At 36.2% G+C, this 19,178-nt stretch overlaps 1 protein-coding gene across 1 annotated transcript in view; it reads left to right on the top strand.

Moving 5' to 3' along the window:
• st (ATP-binding cassette transporter scarlet) overlaps positions 1 to 19,178 on the top strand; it is an 88,034-nt gene that overhangs the window by 55,784 nt on the left and 13,072 nt on the right. Inside the window, 9 exon segments of the mRNA XM_083120628.1 lie at positions 4,774 to 4,822; positions 6,637 to 6,686; positions 7,033 to 7,169; positions 8,334 to 8,504; positions 11,333 to 11,571; positions 13,536 to 13,728; positions 14,969 to 15,112; positions 16,084 to 16,308; positions 18,869 to 19,004. Of these exon segments, the coding sequence (XP_082976754.1) occupies positions 4,774 to 4,822; positions 6,637 to 6,686; positions 7,033 to 7,169; positions 8,334 to 8,504; positions 11,333 to 11,571; positions 13,536 to 13,728; positions 14,969 to 15,112; positions 16,084 to 16,308; positions 18,869 to 19,004 (1,344 nt within the window).

Below are 19,178 nucleotides of genomic sequence, written 5' to 3' on the forward strand. Positions count from 1 at the left end.
TTAAAGATGGCCACACAAACGTTCACGATGAAGACTGAAGTGGGTGACCGAGCATTGTGACAGATGAACTGGTCGCAAAAATCAATGACAAGATTCATGAAAATCGCCATTTTACAATAACAGAGCTCTCATTTGAGTTTCCGCAAATTTCACAGAGCTTATTGCATGAAGTTGTGACCCAAAAGTTAGACTACCATAAGTTTTGTGCAAGATGGGTTTCCAAAAATTTTGACAGAGGAACACAAAACTCAGCGGATGGTAGCCGCCTTGAAATTCATTGAGGCCTATAACAAAGACGGCAATTCCTTTATTGATCGTATTGTTACTGGGGACAAGACTTGGGTTAAGCACGTTAATTGTGAAACAAAAAAAAAAACAGTCCATGGAGTAGGGACACACCAGTTCACCAATTAAAAAAAATGTTTTTTCGGCTTCTAACAAATGACAAAATTCAAATAGCACAGTCATGTTGCATTTCAAATTAAAGCTCACTAAAAGCAGAAGATAGTGACGCCAATTTGAACTCTCTAGGTCAAATAGTTTTTATTCTACAGCTGTTTAAAGATTTCAAAATGTCGTCAAATTTTGGAATTTTTGATTTTTTTGAAAGTCAATAACTCAAAAACTAAGAGCCCAAAAAATCTGAAATTTTGCAGTTTTTGTGAACTTTATTGGTAATACCACTGTACAAAAAAATCTTTTTGAGATAGCAAAGTTCAGACCATTGGTTGATTTGACATGGTATGACCCTCATGCACCTTCCCTGAGTATTTCCACTGCTCCATGGTAACTGAAATGTCAAGAGTATATCCTCTGCACTAAATTTCTAAGTGAGACTATTAAGCAACTTCTCCCTCACCCCCTCATTTACGCAGCGTATGCAAAGAGTGTGAATACTTTTTTGCTGAAAATGGAAAATGAACCACAGCAAGAAACTAATGAAATACGTCTGTTTTTATGAACAGCTGCAGAATTATCTACAAACTTGTTGAAAATCACAATTTTGCTAGCTTGTACTCATTGGACAAAATACATAGAGCCAGGGAAGGCGCTACAAAGAGGTTAGGGGGGATGGAACCCCCACAACAGATCTAAGCTCCCTATAGCCGCCAGATTTTTATAGTACGTTAGACTCCTTTCGATTGAAAATAAAAGAACTAGAAGCTATCTTACATAATATTTTCCATTATAAAACTTCCCTTAGGGCAAGGCCATTGTAATGTTCAAGTACATTTCCTGCTTTTATAAGATCACAAGATTATTACAACGTGTTGTACGTAAAATCGTGGTTGGAGGTAGCAGCTGCAGATCTGCATGGATCAACAACGGACATTGATTATTTAATACGTACTAAGTGATTGTTAAATCACAAGTCTCCAAACTTGCCAAAAAAATTTGCAGATACTCTGCTGCCTATCTGGTAGGTGGATGTGTTGAGTGGCTGTGGGATTGCTGTTTGGTTGTTGCAGGGTCAAACGACGATGATAATAGGATGCCTACAAAGCTAAATGTTAACAATTATTATCCTATGTAAATCATGTCACTATTTTTGGAACGAGTGTGAAAAAATATTTTTTATAAGTTGGAGGATGTTACCAATTCTATTGCGAAGGTAACACTGAGAGAACAAACATATTTTCAGTGCAAATTCACCTACACTATGAGACAAAAGCATTGGCTATCAATATCATTGACATAAATCAGTGGATACAGTTGCAGCTCTCGCACTGGGCAGAAGTGATTAGTAGTGAAAATAACAACCAATAGTTTTATATGTGTTTCACATCTGATTCTTCTCCATGCAATAGTAATTGGCCACTCGGCATAAATTATTTTCCAACGTCATAAATAATAATTTATTAACATGTAGACCTAGGCTTTCAAGGAATAAAACTGCCCAAGCTTGCTGTTTTTTGCACTGAATTGCAATGTTTAGTTGCACAAAGGCTAATCGGGACAAAACCTACAGCCTATAGTGGAATTCGAGCCACTTAATTAAATGTGCCTAACCGTGGATCGAACTCGTGACCCCTCGATTACAAAGCATCATTATTACCGCTAACCGAGGTGGGGAGGTTCACTTATAATCTTTCTAATTCTTAACATTCCTTAATGTCGTATTTTTGCCTCTCGGATGTTTTCAATAACGATGTAACTATGAAAGGATTGAGAAAACATCGCTGACAATTATGTTCATTGCAAATACTCGAATGAGAAACTACAATCAGAAAAGCTGCCACAGTGGCAGAGTGGTTAGCACATCGCGCTATGACGCCAGACATCCTGGGTTCAAATCCCAGCTTGGGTTGGGTGTCCCTTCATCAATTTCATCATATCATCACTCATCCCCCATCTTCGCAATTAGCCAAAAGTGACAGAAAAGCAGAAAAGCAATGTAAAGTAAACTAAATCAATCAATTACTACAAACCGTAAAATAAACTTGACGGTTCTTGAGATGTTGAACGTCCTCCAACTTTCAAAAATTCATTTTTCACACCTATTCCGGAAATTGGAAACACCATTTGTAGAGGATAATGATTGTACACATTTAACTCTATATATAACCTATAGAACCAAATAACAATCTCACAGCCACTGAATAAATCCACCTACCAGGTAGGCAGCAAAATATCATGTCAATATCGTAACAAGTTTGGCGACTCATGATTTAACAATTTCTTAGTATCAAATGATCAGTGGTCATTGTTGATCCAGGCAGATAAGCAGTTGCCCTGCCCTTTCACGATTTTAGAACACATCGTAATAAGGTGTACAATAAAACAATATTATACTCTAAAAGGAAATGGCACAACCACAAGGAGACAGGGGGGCATTGCCCTTTTTGCCTTTTTCCAACCTTGGACGGAAATCAATTATAGGGGGGGGGCATACATTGAAGTAAAAGAAAGCAAGACTAGCAGAATCTACTAGTAGCAGGACAAAAGGATACTCAAGACGGAATTAGTTTTCACGTCCATCTTGCATTATTTCTTACCGACGGCCAGGATCACCTGCAGGGGGCACAGAGGGGAAATTGTCCCCTCGACTTTAAATTTTATACAAATAAAAATATATTTCGTAAAATTTTCTTTCTCGCTTCGCTTGCGGTACCTGCTTTTCTTGCAGTCTTGTCAACTTCCGAACCGTAGCTAGGAAGTAGCAGGAGTTGGTGCTTGGAGCCGAACAATCTGATTGAGAAAAATTGTAAAAGAGAATACCATGGCGTCCGATGAAATGTTTTGTGCCCTATTAAATCAATACTGTTTTCAACTTCCAAAAATTTGGATCGAAAAATTTTCTTGCTCGCTTCGCTCGCAGTTTGCCAGTTGCTGCTATAACAGTTTGGTTTGGAGGAAAACAAGCGCTCACATTTCAGAGACAATTTATATAATTTTTGCTGTTGGTTTGTTAAGGGGCGAATGAATAGATTACGTAATGTATTTAAATAATATGTTAATACCTAGGTATATATATACTGTATATATAATATACACACGCGCACACAAATACACACACACGCACGCACACACACACACACACACACACACACACACACACACACACATATATATATATATATATATATATCACATCAATGCAAGAAACTAAAACAGTGAGATAAAATGAGTTTTTTCTTTCCCGATCGGACTTAATTTTCAAGGTTTTTGCCCCCCTTATCAGAGGTACTATGATGTTGGTACCTTCTTCTAATAATAAAAACAAGTTAAAATAACAGTAATATTAAATTAATAATATTAAAATATTAATTAATATTGTTATCACATGAATGGGAAAAGACGGCATAAGAATAGGAATATAACAGCACGTATTCATTATCTAGCTCTTGAATAGTGAAGATCGCTTCAATTTTTATAAAAACAACTGACCTGGCAAGGTGATTGTGAAACAGATAAGGAATTGAATATTTATTGAATAACGAAAAAGGATGTTAGATCCATTTGACGAGAAGTAAAGCTCTTAATTTAATATTTAATCATATTACTTAGGTAGTGGTGTGCATAAATCTTCTTTGATACAGTCATCCAAAGTTGTATGACCCCATTTTTATCCTTCCCTTACAATAAGGTTGACGGAAATACACCTCTCTCGATTATATGACAGATTCTAAACAAAACAAAACAAGCATATTTACATAATTTAATTTTAGTACTTCGTAAGTCTCTCGTGGAAGATTCGGACTCCCCTAAATAGTCCTTGGCTCTATTACATGTAAGTTGTATTGCGATGTTCGTCAATGTGTGTTTTTCTTCTTTCAGACACTCAGAAAAAGTGTTGTCTTGTCACAGAAACCCTCTCGGAGTTATAAACGTGCGGGCTGAAAAGAAAGGTCTGTTATGGTCAGAGTCTGACCTTCCAGGCAGGGTGGGGGGGTGAGTAGCGGACAGGGAACCAACCTTGTCTTCTGTTTCTTTCGACAGAGCAACCCTCCCACCAGTAAAGTCTCAATAGGTCTCCCATGCAATGGATTTGCATTCGAAGGGGGAAATGGAATCAATATTGGTAAGACTAGGAAGAAAATTTGACATCTGTCTGGTGCTTTTTTCGAGTGACGCTGATACGGGCTCTTAAGCTCATTCTGACCCATCCTATATGTACATCAGAACACTGTTAATCTCCTTTCCATTTCAAAGTCTTTTTAGGACAGATTTTCAAAATTTTCTGTTTACTTCTCATTCTGTGTTCCTCTTTACCTAAAATCCACTTCCAAAAATATGAAATCTTATGATAAAATTCGATTTTGTCCTTTCCAGTCACTGGAGCAGTAAAACCTGGAAGTTTAGTTGCATTGATGGGTGCCAGGTAAGTTAATAGCAAATTCCCTTATTTTTTTATCAAAACATGTACATTTAAGAACTGCATGTGTATTACTGAAATTAATAGATGTGACGTATTTAGTACATATTCAGATAATATTAGACATTGTCATACATATTTGTCAAAAACTATTATCCAAGACAAAGCACAAGGCCAACCTGTACTGTAAATATTGTTTACTGCAATGAATCATAGTGTAACTGAATATTTAAATCTTGTCAGATAAAATTGTGCTGAAGAAAACTTCAAATGCAAAGATAGTTTTTGCAATACATTTGTTATACCACACTATAGAGTAGAATGACTGATGTATTCATTCTTGGTTTTGGACTTTTAACCACTGTGTTATTTTTAAAAAAATTACCAAATAACACAGTGGTTAAAATTCCAAAACCAAGAATGAAGTATTAATATATTAATTAATGTATAGACCAACACACATATCTCTGCCGCGATCGGCACAGCACAACGAGAGAACCAGTGTTGCTATCTGTTTGATAGAAAAATCGCTATAGTGCACCGAGGCACAGCTGTTCGTAGAACAAGGAAATTAGAGAACTCAGCTCTATCTAAACGTTGAGTTTTAAACGCCATGCATTATAACGAGGGCTGGGATTAATATGTACTAACAAGTGGCTTTATATGTACATACATATGGACTAGAACTTTGCTAAGTATGGACTAACACATGCGCAAAATTACACAAAATGATACAAAGAAGACTTCTTCATAGTGATTCATTATTTGTGTGATTTCAAATAAAGTAAACAATGTATTATTTTCCATGGCATTTTAACTGTTCACTCCCAATAAGCCCATCTACACTGGTACTGGAACTGCAACGACATGTGATTGATACACGACTGACAGGTTTTTTTTACCACTGGTTTGAGAACTAATAACATGTGCTGCGAACGTGTTAAACCTCGACAATTGGACCACAAACACTCCTCCTTAAGCAGTATTATTGCCTCTCTGTGATGGGCGACAGTCGGCTGCCTTTGTTGAACATTTACAAACTATGCCGGCTTTCGTAACAATAAAAAGAAAATTATAACAAGTACATATATTTCCACCAGACAATACGCCGTGTGCATTTTTCTTTTGTTATGAACTTGCCACCAAAGCATGGCAATTTTAACAAAGAAAACAATATGCATTGCATTAAGCAGCAAAAATAACAGCTTCCTCCCTTTGTATAATTCCTACAAGAACACGCGACGGAGCCGAGAGTTGAAATGCTCATGCATCCACATAATTTATTTATTTTGAGGAATTCTAAAGTGATGAAATATGAACAATAGTACTGGAAGCATTATGGAATTTAACGTTCACTAACCAAGCACTATCACATACACACATGCAATACACACATAATGTCAAACTGACCAAGTACTTAAAATAACATTATGGTGCTTCCAATCCAACAAAACTAACAGTCACTTAGTCTTTGTCGTTCCGTGATAGAAATAGTGCTTCATTAATACAGTTGGCCACACTAGTTACTAACTAGCCAATGAGAATGCACTGCATAAAAGAAGCAACCATTTTGTCATGCTATATTGCAACATTAACGTCCCTGTCGAACGGTGTGAGCCGTGAGCTGGAGCGCTATTCAATTGTTTTCAATTATGTTTGTGTGAGTGTGTCCAGGAGTGGAATGACAATTGGCAACAATGGCGAAGGTTGGCGAGCAGGGTAGAACACGTGATGCTAAGAGGCAGGGAGACGAAACGAAAATTGGAATCTGCACCGCAGCAGAGATATATGTGTTGGCCTGTATTATATTTTCTTTGCAGTGGGGCTGGTAAAACTACCCTAATGAATGCACTGGCATACAGAAATCCACGTGAGTACACTATGCAAGAGAAGTAATTTTTTTACCTGTAGACTCTTTGAATTAAGCTTAACTGCCGGTAGAATTCAGACATTTGTTTCAACTGGCTGGATATGAAGTAATTATAACTGGAGATTTCAATATTTAAGTCCTAAATACATGTAATACATTCTCAAGCCAGTAGTTCACCCATCCTGTTGATTATTGTATGCTAGAGATATAGTACTAAGCACAGGAAAAGAACCTTACATTTTCTCTGAATTATGGTACTGTATATGGAAAAGAAAGGCATTAGAAGAAAATAATTATGGTTTCTTGTTATTTCCTTCATTGATCTAATTATTCCTTTTTATTGTAGCTGGTGTTGTTGTTGATGGTGATATAAGGGTGAATGGAATTCCAGTTGATGATTTCATGAAGAATATCAGTGGCTATGTTTATCAAGATGACCTCTTCATCAGCACGTTGACTGTGAAAGAGCACCTGCACCTTATGGTATGTTCTTAATTTACTCATTATTATTATTATTATTATTACTGTATTTGTTGCCAGCGTACAAGATGCACCCCTTTCTTTGTACACATTTTTGAGGAAAAAGCTTTATCATTGAATATTTCATTAATTTACAATATTTCAAATATAAAGAAATATGTTGGTCTACTTTCAACTTTTTACTTGGACAGCATATACGCATCCATGTGTATGAACTCTACGTGACTGGAATGCTCTTATACACTGCAACCAAGCATGAAAGAAATCGTCTAACTCAGAACAGAGAAAATTTCCAGAAAGGAGGTAATCAAAAACTGAGTATTGGCATATGAGACTCACCCTGTTTTTTTTTTTTTTCAGATCTATTATTAAAGCAAAAATGTGCGTGTTATATGCTGGCAAATATGGTATATAGCTTTAAGGCTTCCATGGTTTTGTGGCAGTTAATATTACTACACTTAGATTCAGGTTTGTGTGGGACAAACTCTAAGTTGAATGTGACCAATTTTCGTCCATGAATTTATGGGGGATTGCTAACTTTTGGTTTGAATTAAATGGAGATTTAGTGTCGAAGAATTTTGCATATCTGTAGCACATGCGTCACTCCTGCAAATGTTCATGGAATGGAAAATATTGAACATTTTATGTAATGTACCTGTCACAATACCGAGTAAATATTACATATTTGCACGTTTCTTAGTCCTAAACCTGTTTGCCCATTATGCTCTCTTCTTGGTACAACAAACTTTCAAAGCATTTACTTCTTTTTATCGTGAAGCAAGGGCCCTGTGAGGAACTTTGCGGGTCAAGTTCATCAATTCCCATTGTCATTGTTATTTGGCTTTCTTCTTTAAATTTTGTCATTTCTCAAGGTGATTGAAGCAAGTATTTTTATCTTGTGCAAATTCCAAAAACTCTTACAACTATACTCATAATTAATTGCTACCATTAGTTCTGACTTAATTCTAAGCTACCTTGATTTATCTGATCAGTCCGTTTATTACTCATCAGTGAAAAGAACTTAATTTTAGTGTGGGCATTTGAGCCTGGGATGCTCAAAATAAACCTAAGATCTTATTAAGGTTTGGCACATCAATTTGGTTCAATATGATGTCACTTCTGCAAGGTTTATGTTAATTTCATTTTTTGTTTTTCTTGACTGTGAAGGCACAGCTGAAATTAGATTGCAGAATAGGACGCTCTGAGCGCCATCGTCATGTAACTGAGCTCCTGTACCAACTGAGTCTTGTAAAGTGTGCAGACACCATGATAGGCCAGCATGGACAGAATAAGGCACTCTCTGGAGGAGAAAAAAAGAGACTAGCTTTCGCAACAGAGGTGAGTGACATGTTGCATTCATTTTACTATGTGACATTAGGTATAACTCGATGGTCTTCCCACTACAGAGTGTTACATCACATGAAAATTACATCACTCATGCCATCTACTTCACCGTAGAAGCAAGAAGAAAGTTCTGGGGGTGTCAGCAAGGCAAATGTCGGTATTTAATGTCAGTTTACTGGTATAGTTGTTTTTTCACATGCACACACCCCCACACTGCCTGCAGCAGTGGCAGGAAGACAAAAGAGTTATGCCTCCTTCCCTGTAGTGCAGTGATTCTCAACGTTTGTGACCTGGTAAATTCATATTTTAAAAGCCAATCCCAGCAATTTTACTTGAAAATACACTGAAGGCGTGACTCGATCCCAGGACCTCAGGCATCATAAATCGATAAGCTAATCACGTCATAAAAAGTGTCCCGCTGAAGCGCTGGAAAGAGCTTCTTAAAAGCAACTTCCAAATGCACCTTGCGCAACCAATACTTATAACACCAGGCTCTCACGTAGCCTGAGCATCAATCCCCCTAAATCGACTGTAGATTTAGATGATACCCTTTTATTTTATTTACCTTCATACATTAATAAATATGTACCCTTGAAATTAAAATGGAATAAATAAATTATTGCATAAGAATAAAGAGTAATTGTTCGATTATTTATTTATTTATTTACCTTCAGCAGAGACAAGTCTCCAATTACAGGAGTTACTATTATAATATTACATGATGTCCAGGCTTGTTGTCAAATATTAAAATTAGCTTCAAATTAGTTATCCACTGGAACTAATGAAATCTTGTAGTTTCCTCACACCAACATCACTAAAATAATTGGTAAGTGTTGATGTTTATTGATATCAAAAATTTCCAATTAACACTAATTGAGGGGTCAGGGATAAACAGACAGTTCAATTTTCTGTCATAAGTGAGGTAGGGGTGTCATTTCCTGCTATGTTGATGCTGTGAAGGACTTTACAACATGCTTTCGTTCATTTCATACATTTGAAACTTCCATTCATCGAACCATATGCTTTTTGTATATTTTCATTTACATGTCCAGTTACGTTTTGCAATATAAATTTTGTTTTTGGAGTTTGACGAATGTTTACTTTCCCCTTGATCCCTCAATTGGGAAGTTGGTGTATAATATATAATCAGAAAATTGATAACTATATTTTTATTTTTATTACATTAATAATCCATGGTGCAACAGCCCTTGTAGGCCAAGACCTACCTACAGACTGCCGGCCTCATCCCACCACATGTAAGCAACATCCAATCTGTTACGGGGTGACATGTGGTCAGCACAACGAACCCCCAGTGGATGTAAGTTTTTTTTATGCTACTTGTTTGCAGCTCCCCAATTTTCTACCATTAGTGGGTGACTACTGGTCCCATACACTGCCCAAAATCTCAGGAGAAAAGTTATTACATTTTCTCCAGGAGACTCGAATCTGCATGCATCCCATAGTTCCACCTTGCACCTTACACCTCATGACCACGGCACAGGACTTTAATTATGTTCATTGGACAAAAATATTTCAGGAGAACCTCTCGAGTGTATAATTGATGCCAGGGCCTGATACAGTTGAGAAACACTGGTATCTTGTAATCAAATTGTGTGTGTGTATTAGACAAATTTAAAGTATACAAAACATGAACGCTACCATAATTTTATTACTGACAAACATTTCAATGCTTCATAGAATCTGGCCCATGGCTAGAATTGATCTCCGGGGGAGGCTGGTAAACTAAGTCCATTTTTTTAAAGTTCAACAGTATTACGTGAAGGTAAATTATGGGGGTGGGATCATTAAGTTGATATAAAATATTGAATTTAGAAATATACACAAATACTACAGTTTTTTTTACACTTCTCTTGAAGTGTTAATTGACTACTACTGACATCATCCCACTCCCTACTACTTTTGATGATACAGATATTTATATGCCCGACCCTGTGGCCGAGTGGTTATCACATCGCGCTGCGATGCCAAGGGTCCTGGGTTCGAATCCCGGTCGGGCTTGGTTGTTTGTGAATGTCCATTCATCAATTTCATCATTTCATCACTCATCCCCATCTTCGCAAATTAGCCAAGAGGCACAAACCGCGAAGTAAAATAAACTAAATCAATCAATCAATCAAACAGATATTTATATCATACAAGAAAAATGCACAATGTTCAATCATAGTGCTATAGCGTACATTCCACCCACCGGCCAAGCAATAAAACTCCCTTTCGTTTCCAAAACTTGGGAACTGTTGACCTTTGACTAAGATGCGGAAGGAATGTGGATGACGACAGATTTCTATCTAAACAGGAGGCTGCAACAGGAGCAGTGAAGGTACAGATAAAGAAGCTCCCCTGAGAAAGAACTTTTTAATTGTCTAGAGAATCTTCTAAATACTTGCAGGTACTTAGACTTCTGCTCATAAACAAGATGAACAAATATAATAGCTGCTGTTCATGTTCTGTGAAATCATTCTTCACCAAGTTCTGAGCAAAGTAATATCTGCTGTCTACATTTTCAGTCTTCACTGCAAACAAATTATACAAAATAGTTTTACCTAATGTCAAGGGGGCTGATGGCAGTGCCATCAGGGGTCACCTCCACCCCTGGCCCCTGCCTGGTTATGGGCCTTCATAGAATAAATAAGTACGGGTTTGAATGAGATCCTGAAAATGGTAATTTAAGGGAGCAAAAATTATATGTTGTTCATTATAGCAATATTAACGTGGAGGTTCACATGGAAAACTTAGTGCTGACACCATATGTTTGAAGCAAATTTGTTGTGCTTTTTGTAACAATGGAACATGGATATTTCCAGGTACTCACTGACCCTCCACTTCTCTTCTGTGATGAGCCTACAACTGGCTTAGACTCTTTCTCTGCCCAGAAGATTGTCCACATGATGAAGTACATGGCTTCAAAAGGAAAAACAGTTGTGTGCACTATTCATCAGCCATCATCAGAATTGTTTGCCCTTTTCCATGAATTGGTTCTTCTTGCTGATGGAAGAATTGCCTACATTGGATCTACAGATGGTGCACTTCAGTTTTTCAGCAGGTAAAATAACTTAGAGGTTACAATCAAACTTCTCAATAAAAATTTGTCTTGCTGAGCTTATCAATAATGTTATGAAGTAATAATATTGAGAACTGTTGTTCAAACAGAATATTATTTCTATTGTGAATAAAACTAAATTATTGAAGCAGAAACAGTACACAACACGCAAATGGTGACCAATGTGTGCCAAAGGGTATGGTATAGTAAGGTTCATTCCTCTCTTTAAAAAAAATCCAACAAACGAAAAAATTACTAAAAAAACCCTCATGAACATTGCTTCCACTTTGTGTGACCGTGTGCGTTTCATTTTGTCCTACTTACATTATACATTGTAGACATTATTAACCCAGGAGAACATGCACGGCAACATCTTACGTGAGGAGGTGCGTGCAGTCAAAATGACCACGCTTGAATATTTAGGTCTTTTGGATTTGTTTCATCATATTTCAAAATTAGTTTTCTTGTATTTTATTGTTTCCTTCTTTCTTTTGTATATATATTTTTTATCTTTAATATAATATATAAAACTGGTGAGCGTTTTCAAAAGTTTAATACATTTTTTAAAGAAAATGACTTGTAATCTATATTTGTAAGAATATAGGTGAAAGAAAGACGATTTTGCAAAAGTTTAATAGGTAATTGTTCTTGTTCATTTTTATTATTGTAAGAATGCAATGTAATTATGAAACATACATAATTTTACATATGTTTGATGCAAAGGTTTTAGAGAGAACAAAATTATGATTTTTTTTTTAATTTATCTATTTCAATTCTTTACTCCACATCAGGTGTGCCCACAGGGAAGTTTCATGATGTGCCTGCATCATGGGAATTTTTAGGGGGGACAAAATGTTATTCCAATTCTATATATCTTCGTGCAAAAATGGGGGGGATCATTTTGTTTGATTGACTTGTTATTGATTCTTAGTTATGGTTATTATGTACAGTTTTTCTACCTACCTGTGGGTGATCGCGGCGATATGGTTGAAATGAAACACCACCTATTATGCCTTTAGAATGGTTTTTATATTGGGGGGGGGGGTGCTGTTAATACAAGGTTAGTCAAGCAGACAAACTGCTAAGAATAAGGCAGTGAGCCTGAGTAGTTTTGTACATTATATGTTAGCAAACATGAAAGTGAGCCTTAAGTATCTAAAGTAAACATATATTGCTTAAATATGTACGTATATATTATATTGTTCCACAAATTTTCTCTCAGCAAAATAATTTGAGTAAATAATTCGGTACAAAGGGGGGGGGAGTGCATCATAGGCCTTGGGGGGGATGGGCACCCCTGCTCCACATCCACTTCATCGCCATCAAGATTTTCATTTGCACATTCCACACATTAAAAAAAATTATGTGTTCACGGCAGACATAGAGTGAACGGTGGATGCATTTTCTTCCTTTTTCTAATTCACATTATTCATAACCAAAAAGGTGTCGCCTTGCTCTTACAAATTTCCTTTGAAGCTCTTTATCACATTGTTCCTCCTCCTCGACGCTTTGAAGAAGCCTATGAATTCTATCATCTTCTTCCGGGTTCATAAAATGCAGGAAAGTCCAACAAAAATGTATTGTTTGCACGGTCAAAAGCACCGCAGATGAAACTGAACGGTGCCTTTTAAATGGTAAAAGGCCACTATTAAAACTGTTGGCTGCCCAGCATGTCCATCATAGATAAGGTGGGGGGAAAGAGCCAAACCAACACGTATGCGCACAAAGGCAAGCAAAGAAAGAAATTTGCGGTCAAATCCCCGCCACGCGTGTTCTCCTGGGTTAAATGAAGATTGCATGATACTGTAATGTACTATTAAATATAACTTTGAAGCTTCTCTTATAAATAAATCCTGTATCATCTTCATCTAGCACAAAAATCATTTTATTTTTAAAGATTTTTTTTTATATATACTGCAATTCTGAACAATTTGTTGTTAATATAATAAATATTTGTTTCTTTTCAGCCTTGGGTATGAGTGTCCTCACAATTATAATCCAGCAGACTTCTTCATCCACACGCTTGCAATGACTCCAGGCCATGAAGAACATTCCAGAAATACAATAAAAAGAATCTGTGACAACTTTGCTGTGACTGACCATTCCAAAGCTGTAGAATTGTTGGTGCATTATGAGCTTTACATGGGGTCTTCAGGCATTGTAAATATATAAGTATAAAGGAAAGCAATTTAAGAAGTATCACATTGAATCACTAATGTGATACTAATACTAATTCAGTGTATTTTTCCATACATTAAATTTTGATAAAGTGTGATTGTGATGATGAAATCCAATCTTATTAGTATTGTCCTCCAGGAGTTTCTGGTAGGAGCATATTGTAGCATAGTGTAAAAGTGTAGCAAAATTCACTTCTCAAATTTGAAAACATGAATGTATTGAATAACAATAATACATACAATTGATTTGGTTAATCTTTACAAATAGGAACTGTATAAATTAGAATTCCAAAATAGCACATCAGTTTTTTTATAATATTTGCACATTTTGCAACAAAGTAAATATTTATTTATTTAAAACACATAAAATATTGACATGGATAACTTTTTCAGTGAATATTAAAAATCCATATATCCTGCAAGTGTAGTTATCTGTGCTGCAAGAACCATATATAGGATTAAAGAAAACTATTGAATAAGTTCAATATTATGTATTGCATAACACTTTCATTCCTAATCACAGGACACATGAGCATTGAAGTGAAAACTGTGGGAAATATATTTGAAATTTCTTTTTTGCTCAACAAAAAAGCAAGAAAAACTTACATATATTGCACTGAAAAAAACAATTAACATACGTATATTGCACTGAAAAAAATTATGGTATACACAAGATCTGTGCAATTAACAAAATTTTAATATATTCTTTCTCTTTGTAGGTGCAGAAGGAGATGGTTTGCCAAAAAAGATTGTAAGTAGATGAAATAAGCTTTAATATTATTACAAAGTGAAAGATCAAATCGAAAAATCTTAACTTAAATATATATGCCAATTTTAATACATAAATATACATCATTACCAACAGTGTACATATTAGTGTTTTGCATTAAAGCTGTAATAATAAGAAAGGATGTTTGAAATGGAAATACTTAACTGGGGGGGGGGGGTGTTGCATGATTTGCTTTGCTCAGTTTGGGGAGAGATATACTTGTATGGGATCAATATGCAGGGGGTGGTAGGGTGTTTATGCAAATTATTCTAGCACAGCTGCTTCCCCTGAGAAAAATCCTGTGGAGCCCTTGATAACCAAAATAGTTCTTTGTTTGGTCTTTATTTATCAGATGAATATTATAATAATGTTGTGAATTTTGGTGCTTATTTTCCTTTATCAGATACGTGTTACTAATTCAGTGTATTTTTCCATACATTAAATTTTGATAAAGTGTGATTGTGATGATGAAATCCAAACTTAAAATTTCAGTGCTCAACCTCTCTGGATAATGCAACTTTTCTGGTTGACCTATCGCTCTTTCATGCAAGTGCTTAGGGATCCATCTGTGCAAACTCTACGGATAGTGCAGAAGATGGTAAGCTTTGTATTTTTGAATTAAATATTGTACAATCTTCTGAAGTGGGTGGTCTCTATCTTAGTATGGTGGTGTGTCGATACTATTGGCGAAGTTAGACTTTGGTTGATTGAGTGTGTTTTTTAGCAGTTACGTGTTCTCCCATGTTATCTGGCTTACTACAGGTAAACCAATTTTTTTCACATATTTACAAACTGACTGAAAATTTGAAGTTGTCGAACTTCTGTTTTTGTTTTACTTACATGCTTGCATTGGTGTTTTATTTCTATTATATCTAATTAATACATATATAATAAATATATATAATAAGTAAAAAATGTTGCAGTAAACCTGGTCCAATTTTCAGGATATGCTACTGTCTTGTAAGTCCACTTTATGCACAAACATGTTAATCAGAACTGGGCCTACAGTTTAAAGTTCTAAACCACTATGTGCCTCCACTGGGCAATTGTCGGATGTAGCGTCGCTACATAGCATTTTACCAACTAGGACGATGTTTACAAACAATGAAGTCAGTGGCGGCTTGTAAGTACACATTCACGATTATCTCGAAAACAACTCCATTGCAGACCCATGTTTACTGAGAATTTTTTGCTTCTATTATCATGTACTTTCACCTGTGTCAGTTTGCGCTATTACTTATGAGACACCCTGTACATGTTTGTGATTGTCCTTTCATCCATTTCATATAATCACCATTCATCCTCATATTCCAGATTAGCCATAAGTGGCAGAAAAGGGAAGTAACATAAATCAAATCAACAACAATAAAACAACCCATTTAATCACAAAACTCAGTGCAGGATTAACAAAAATTCAAAACTTGATATAATTCTAACAGATTTAGACTTTCCAAAAGTGTTGATTGTAGTTTTATGTAACCCTTGGGACAATAGCACTTTAGAAAAAATTCTGCTGGATTGTAGGGTAAAATCAAACTGATTTTGGCTCCACTCTCAACTTTATTTCAGGCAATTGCACTAATGGCTGGTCTCTGCTATGTTGGAACATCATTAGATCAGAAGGGCATCCAGTCTATTCAAGGAGCCCTTTTCATCTTCGTCACAGAGAACACCTTTTCACCCATGTACTCCGTGTTGGCTACTTTCCCCCAGGAAATGCCACTGTTCATGAGAGAAAGAAGCAGTGGGCTTTATGGGACAGGAGTGTATTATTTATCCAAAATATTAGCAATGGCATGTAGAATCTTTATATTAATTGAAGAAAATACAGTAATAATATATATGGTGAAAAAGTAACATTTAAATTACGAGGGGGATATAAAAAAATAATTGAGTAAATTCTTTACAGCCAAACGGAAATGTATTCACAAAAACTGATATATACATTTTGAAGGTTGAACATTACTCTACTTTTGCACATAACATACATTCACATTTATACATTTGTCCCACCGCGACACCAATTTTTCGATGTCCATGCGGTAGAAATCGTTCGGCTGGACGAATAGCCAATGACACACGGCTGTCACAACTTTGTGTTGCATGTGAAGTGTTTGCCGGCAAGGTGTTCTTTCAATGGGCCGAACAGGTGAAAGTCTGTCTGTATGTTGGATGCTTGAGAATTTCCCAATGCCAGGAATTGACTTTTTGTGTCACTGATGCAGCCACATGGATATGAGCATTATCATGGAGAATGATGACCTCCCCCAGAGATTTTGTTGGACGTTTACAGCGCAGAGCAGCTCATAGACGATCCAGTGTGGCACAATATGCAGCAGCATTTACAGTTGCTCCTTTCACCCCCAAAATCAGCAAGAATGATACCCTGGCTGTCCCAGAAAACAGTAAGCAAAACCTTTCCTGCAGACGGGGTGGGGGTGAGTTTGTGTGTTTCCATACCATACTCTGTCGCTTTCGTTCAGGAGTGTAATGAAAAACCCACGATTCATCCCCGGTAAGAATACAGTCAAGGAATGTGCTTCCAGCCGTATGGTACTGGAACAAATGTTCAAGACTGTATCCCATATGGTCCTCCATATGCTGTTGTGTGAACTGTCTGGGGATCCATCTTGCTGAGACTTTGCGATACCCAAGTTCTTCATGGATGATGGTGTATTCACTGCCATATGAAATTCCCACTGCATCCGCTGTTGTTTGGATTGTTGACCGCCGGTCCTCCTGAATCAATGCCTCCACAGCATCAACATTGCTCTGTGTGTGGGATGTGCAAGGCTGTCCAGAACGGGGTTGATCGAAGACATTTACATGCCCTGCGTTGAACTTCCCACACCAGTTACAGACATTTGTGAATGTCATGCATGTGTCACCATACACTGCACACAACTCACGATAGATTTCAGGTGGTTTCTGTTCCTTTGACCACAAAAACCAAATCAGACTCCGCAGCTCAACTGTGTTGAACGTCTCAAACATAGCTGCCATTTTGAAACAACTGCCTCTCGGCATGCGTGAGGTGCACACATCTGCCATCTCATGGAAAGGTGGCAAAATACATATACTTCCAAATGTATATTTCAGTTTTGTGAATACATTTCCATTTGGCTGTAAATAATTTATTCAATTACTTTTTGATATCCCCTCGTATTTTGAAACTTTTGCACTAATGGTAAATTAATTTATGGACAAGGCAACTTTGGATTGGTCAGAAATAAGGTATACTTAGAGCCACATATTTATGGTTAATAAAGGATCAAGATTTTTGTTATAAAAGCAGGGAAGATTTTAGGATCAAAAGTGGTATATAAAATAGCATTTCGTTATTAAAATGGTGAATAAAACCCTAAATTATTAAAGATTGAAAAATTACATTTATTTACACAAAATTAAGTTTCCCCTTCTAATAGCACATTTGTGTAGTTGTTAGAGTATTAAGTTTATTCCTGTGTAAAAAAGTCCATTTTTTGCTTCTCAAATATTTATAGCATAATTCGCAGGATAATTCAGACTTCAGAAAGTGTTGCATCTGTAAATGAACTCTAAATTTCATGTTCAAGAGTTCATTTTGTATTTTGCAGTTCATTTCGCATCATTGACAAAACATACTAGGGAAATTACCTCACACCTTTCAAAACATGAAAAATGAACATCCCAGTGTGCTATTTCATATTTCGTGTTTTCGTCAAAAACTAAATATGCATGCCTCTAGGTATACTGCTTGTAGCAGTGACCTTGCAGCTAGCTGAAAATGACTGTAGCAGTCTAACCATAGCAATATATTTAAGCGTAGCTTTACTACACAACAAAACCTGGATGCAGCTAGTACTACTACTGTCATTTAAGACATTGCCATTTTTTACTATGCAGCATGAGCTAATATATATGAAAATATGTGAATATATGAAAATAAAATATATGTATGTGGAGTTGTTCAAAGATATTGTAATAGATTTGACTTTGAAATGTTAACTGTAAGAGGCAAACAAAGTGACATCACATAAGTCAACAATTAATTGGTTATTTTATGCACTATGTTTGTTAATATTTGACTCCTCTGGCTATTGAGATGGGAAGTAACTGACACAAAGAATTAACATGACATTATCTTCAAAACATATTAATTCTATAAAATGACAGTTTAGACTGTAAGGAAAAATTATCAGATCTATGTCATGAACAGATTTTAAACTGCCAACAAAGCATCTAGGTGAATGTAATCTTGTAACATTAGTGACTTAATTGTAATATTATTTTATTAACAATCCATCTAACTTCCACTTTCAAGTGTTGTGATTTGCAGTATTAGTGTAGAGCATATAATTTCATAATTTTACAGCTTCCTGGATTAATACTGGAGCCTCTTATATTCGTTGGAATTGCATACTGGTTGGTTGGCCTGAGAAGCACACTTGAATCATTTCTTCAGACCATCTTGATTGTTGTCCTTACTATGAACATATCAACTGCTTGTGGTGAGTGTTTATATAGGTATTCTTTAGAAATCATCATAAAACAAGATGTTAATTTCAAACTGAAGGAGTGCAGACGTCCATGATCACAAAGATGAAATTGATGAAAGAACACACATGCCCAGGCTGGGACTTCTGGTGTCATACAGGGTTTGTCCAGAAAGTAATGAGACTGTG

This window comes from Lepisma saccharinum, chromosome 4, assembly GCF_977018435.1.
Source record: "Lepisma saccharinum chromosome 4, izLepSacc3.1, whole genome shotgun sequence".
In the NCBI taxonomy this organism is placed as follows: domain Eukaryota; kingdom Metazoa; phylum Arthropoda; class Insecta; order Zygentoma; family Lepismatidae; genus Lepisma; species Lepisma saccharinum.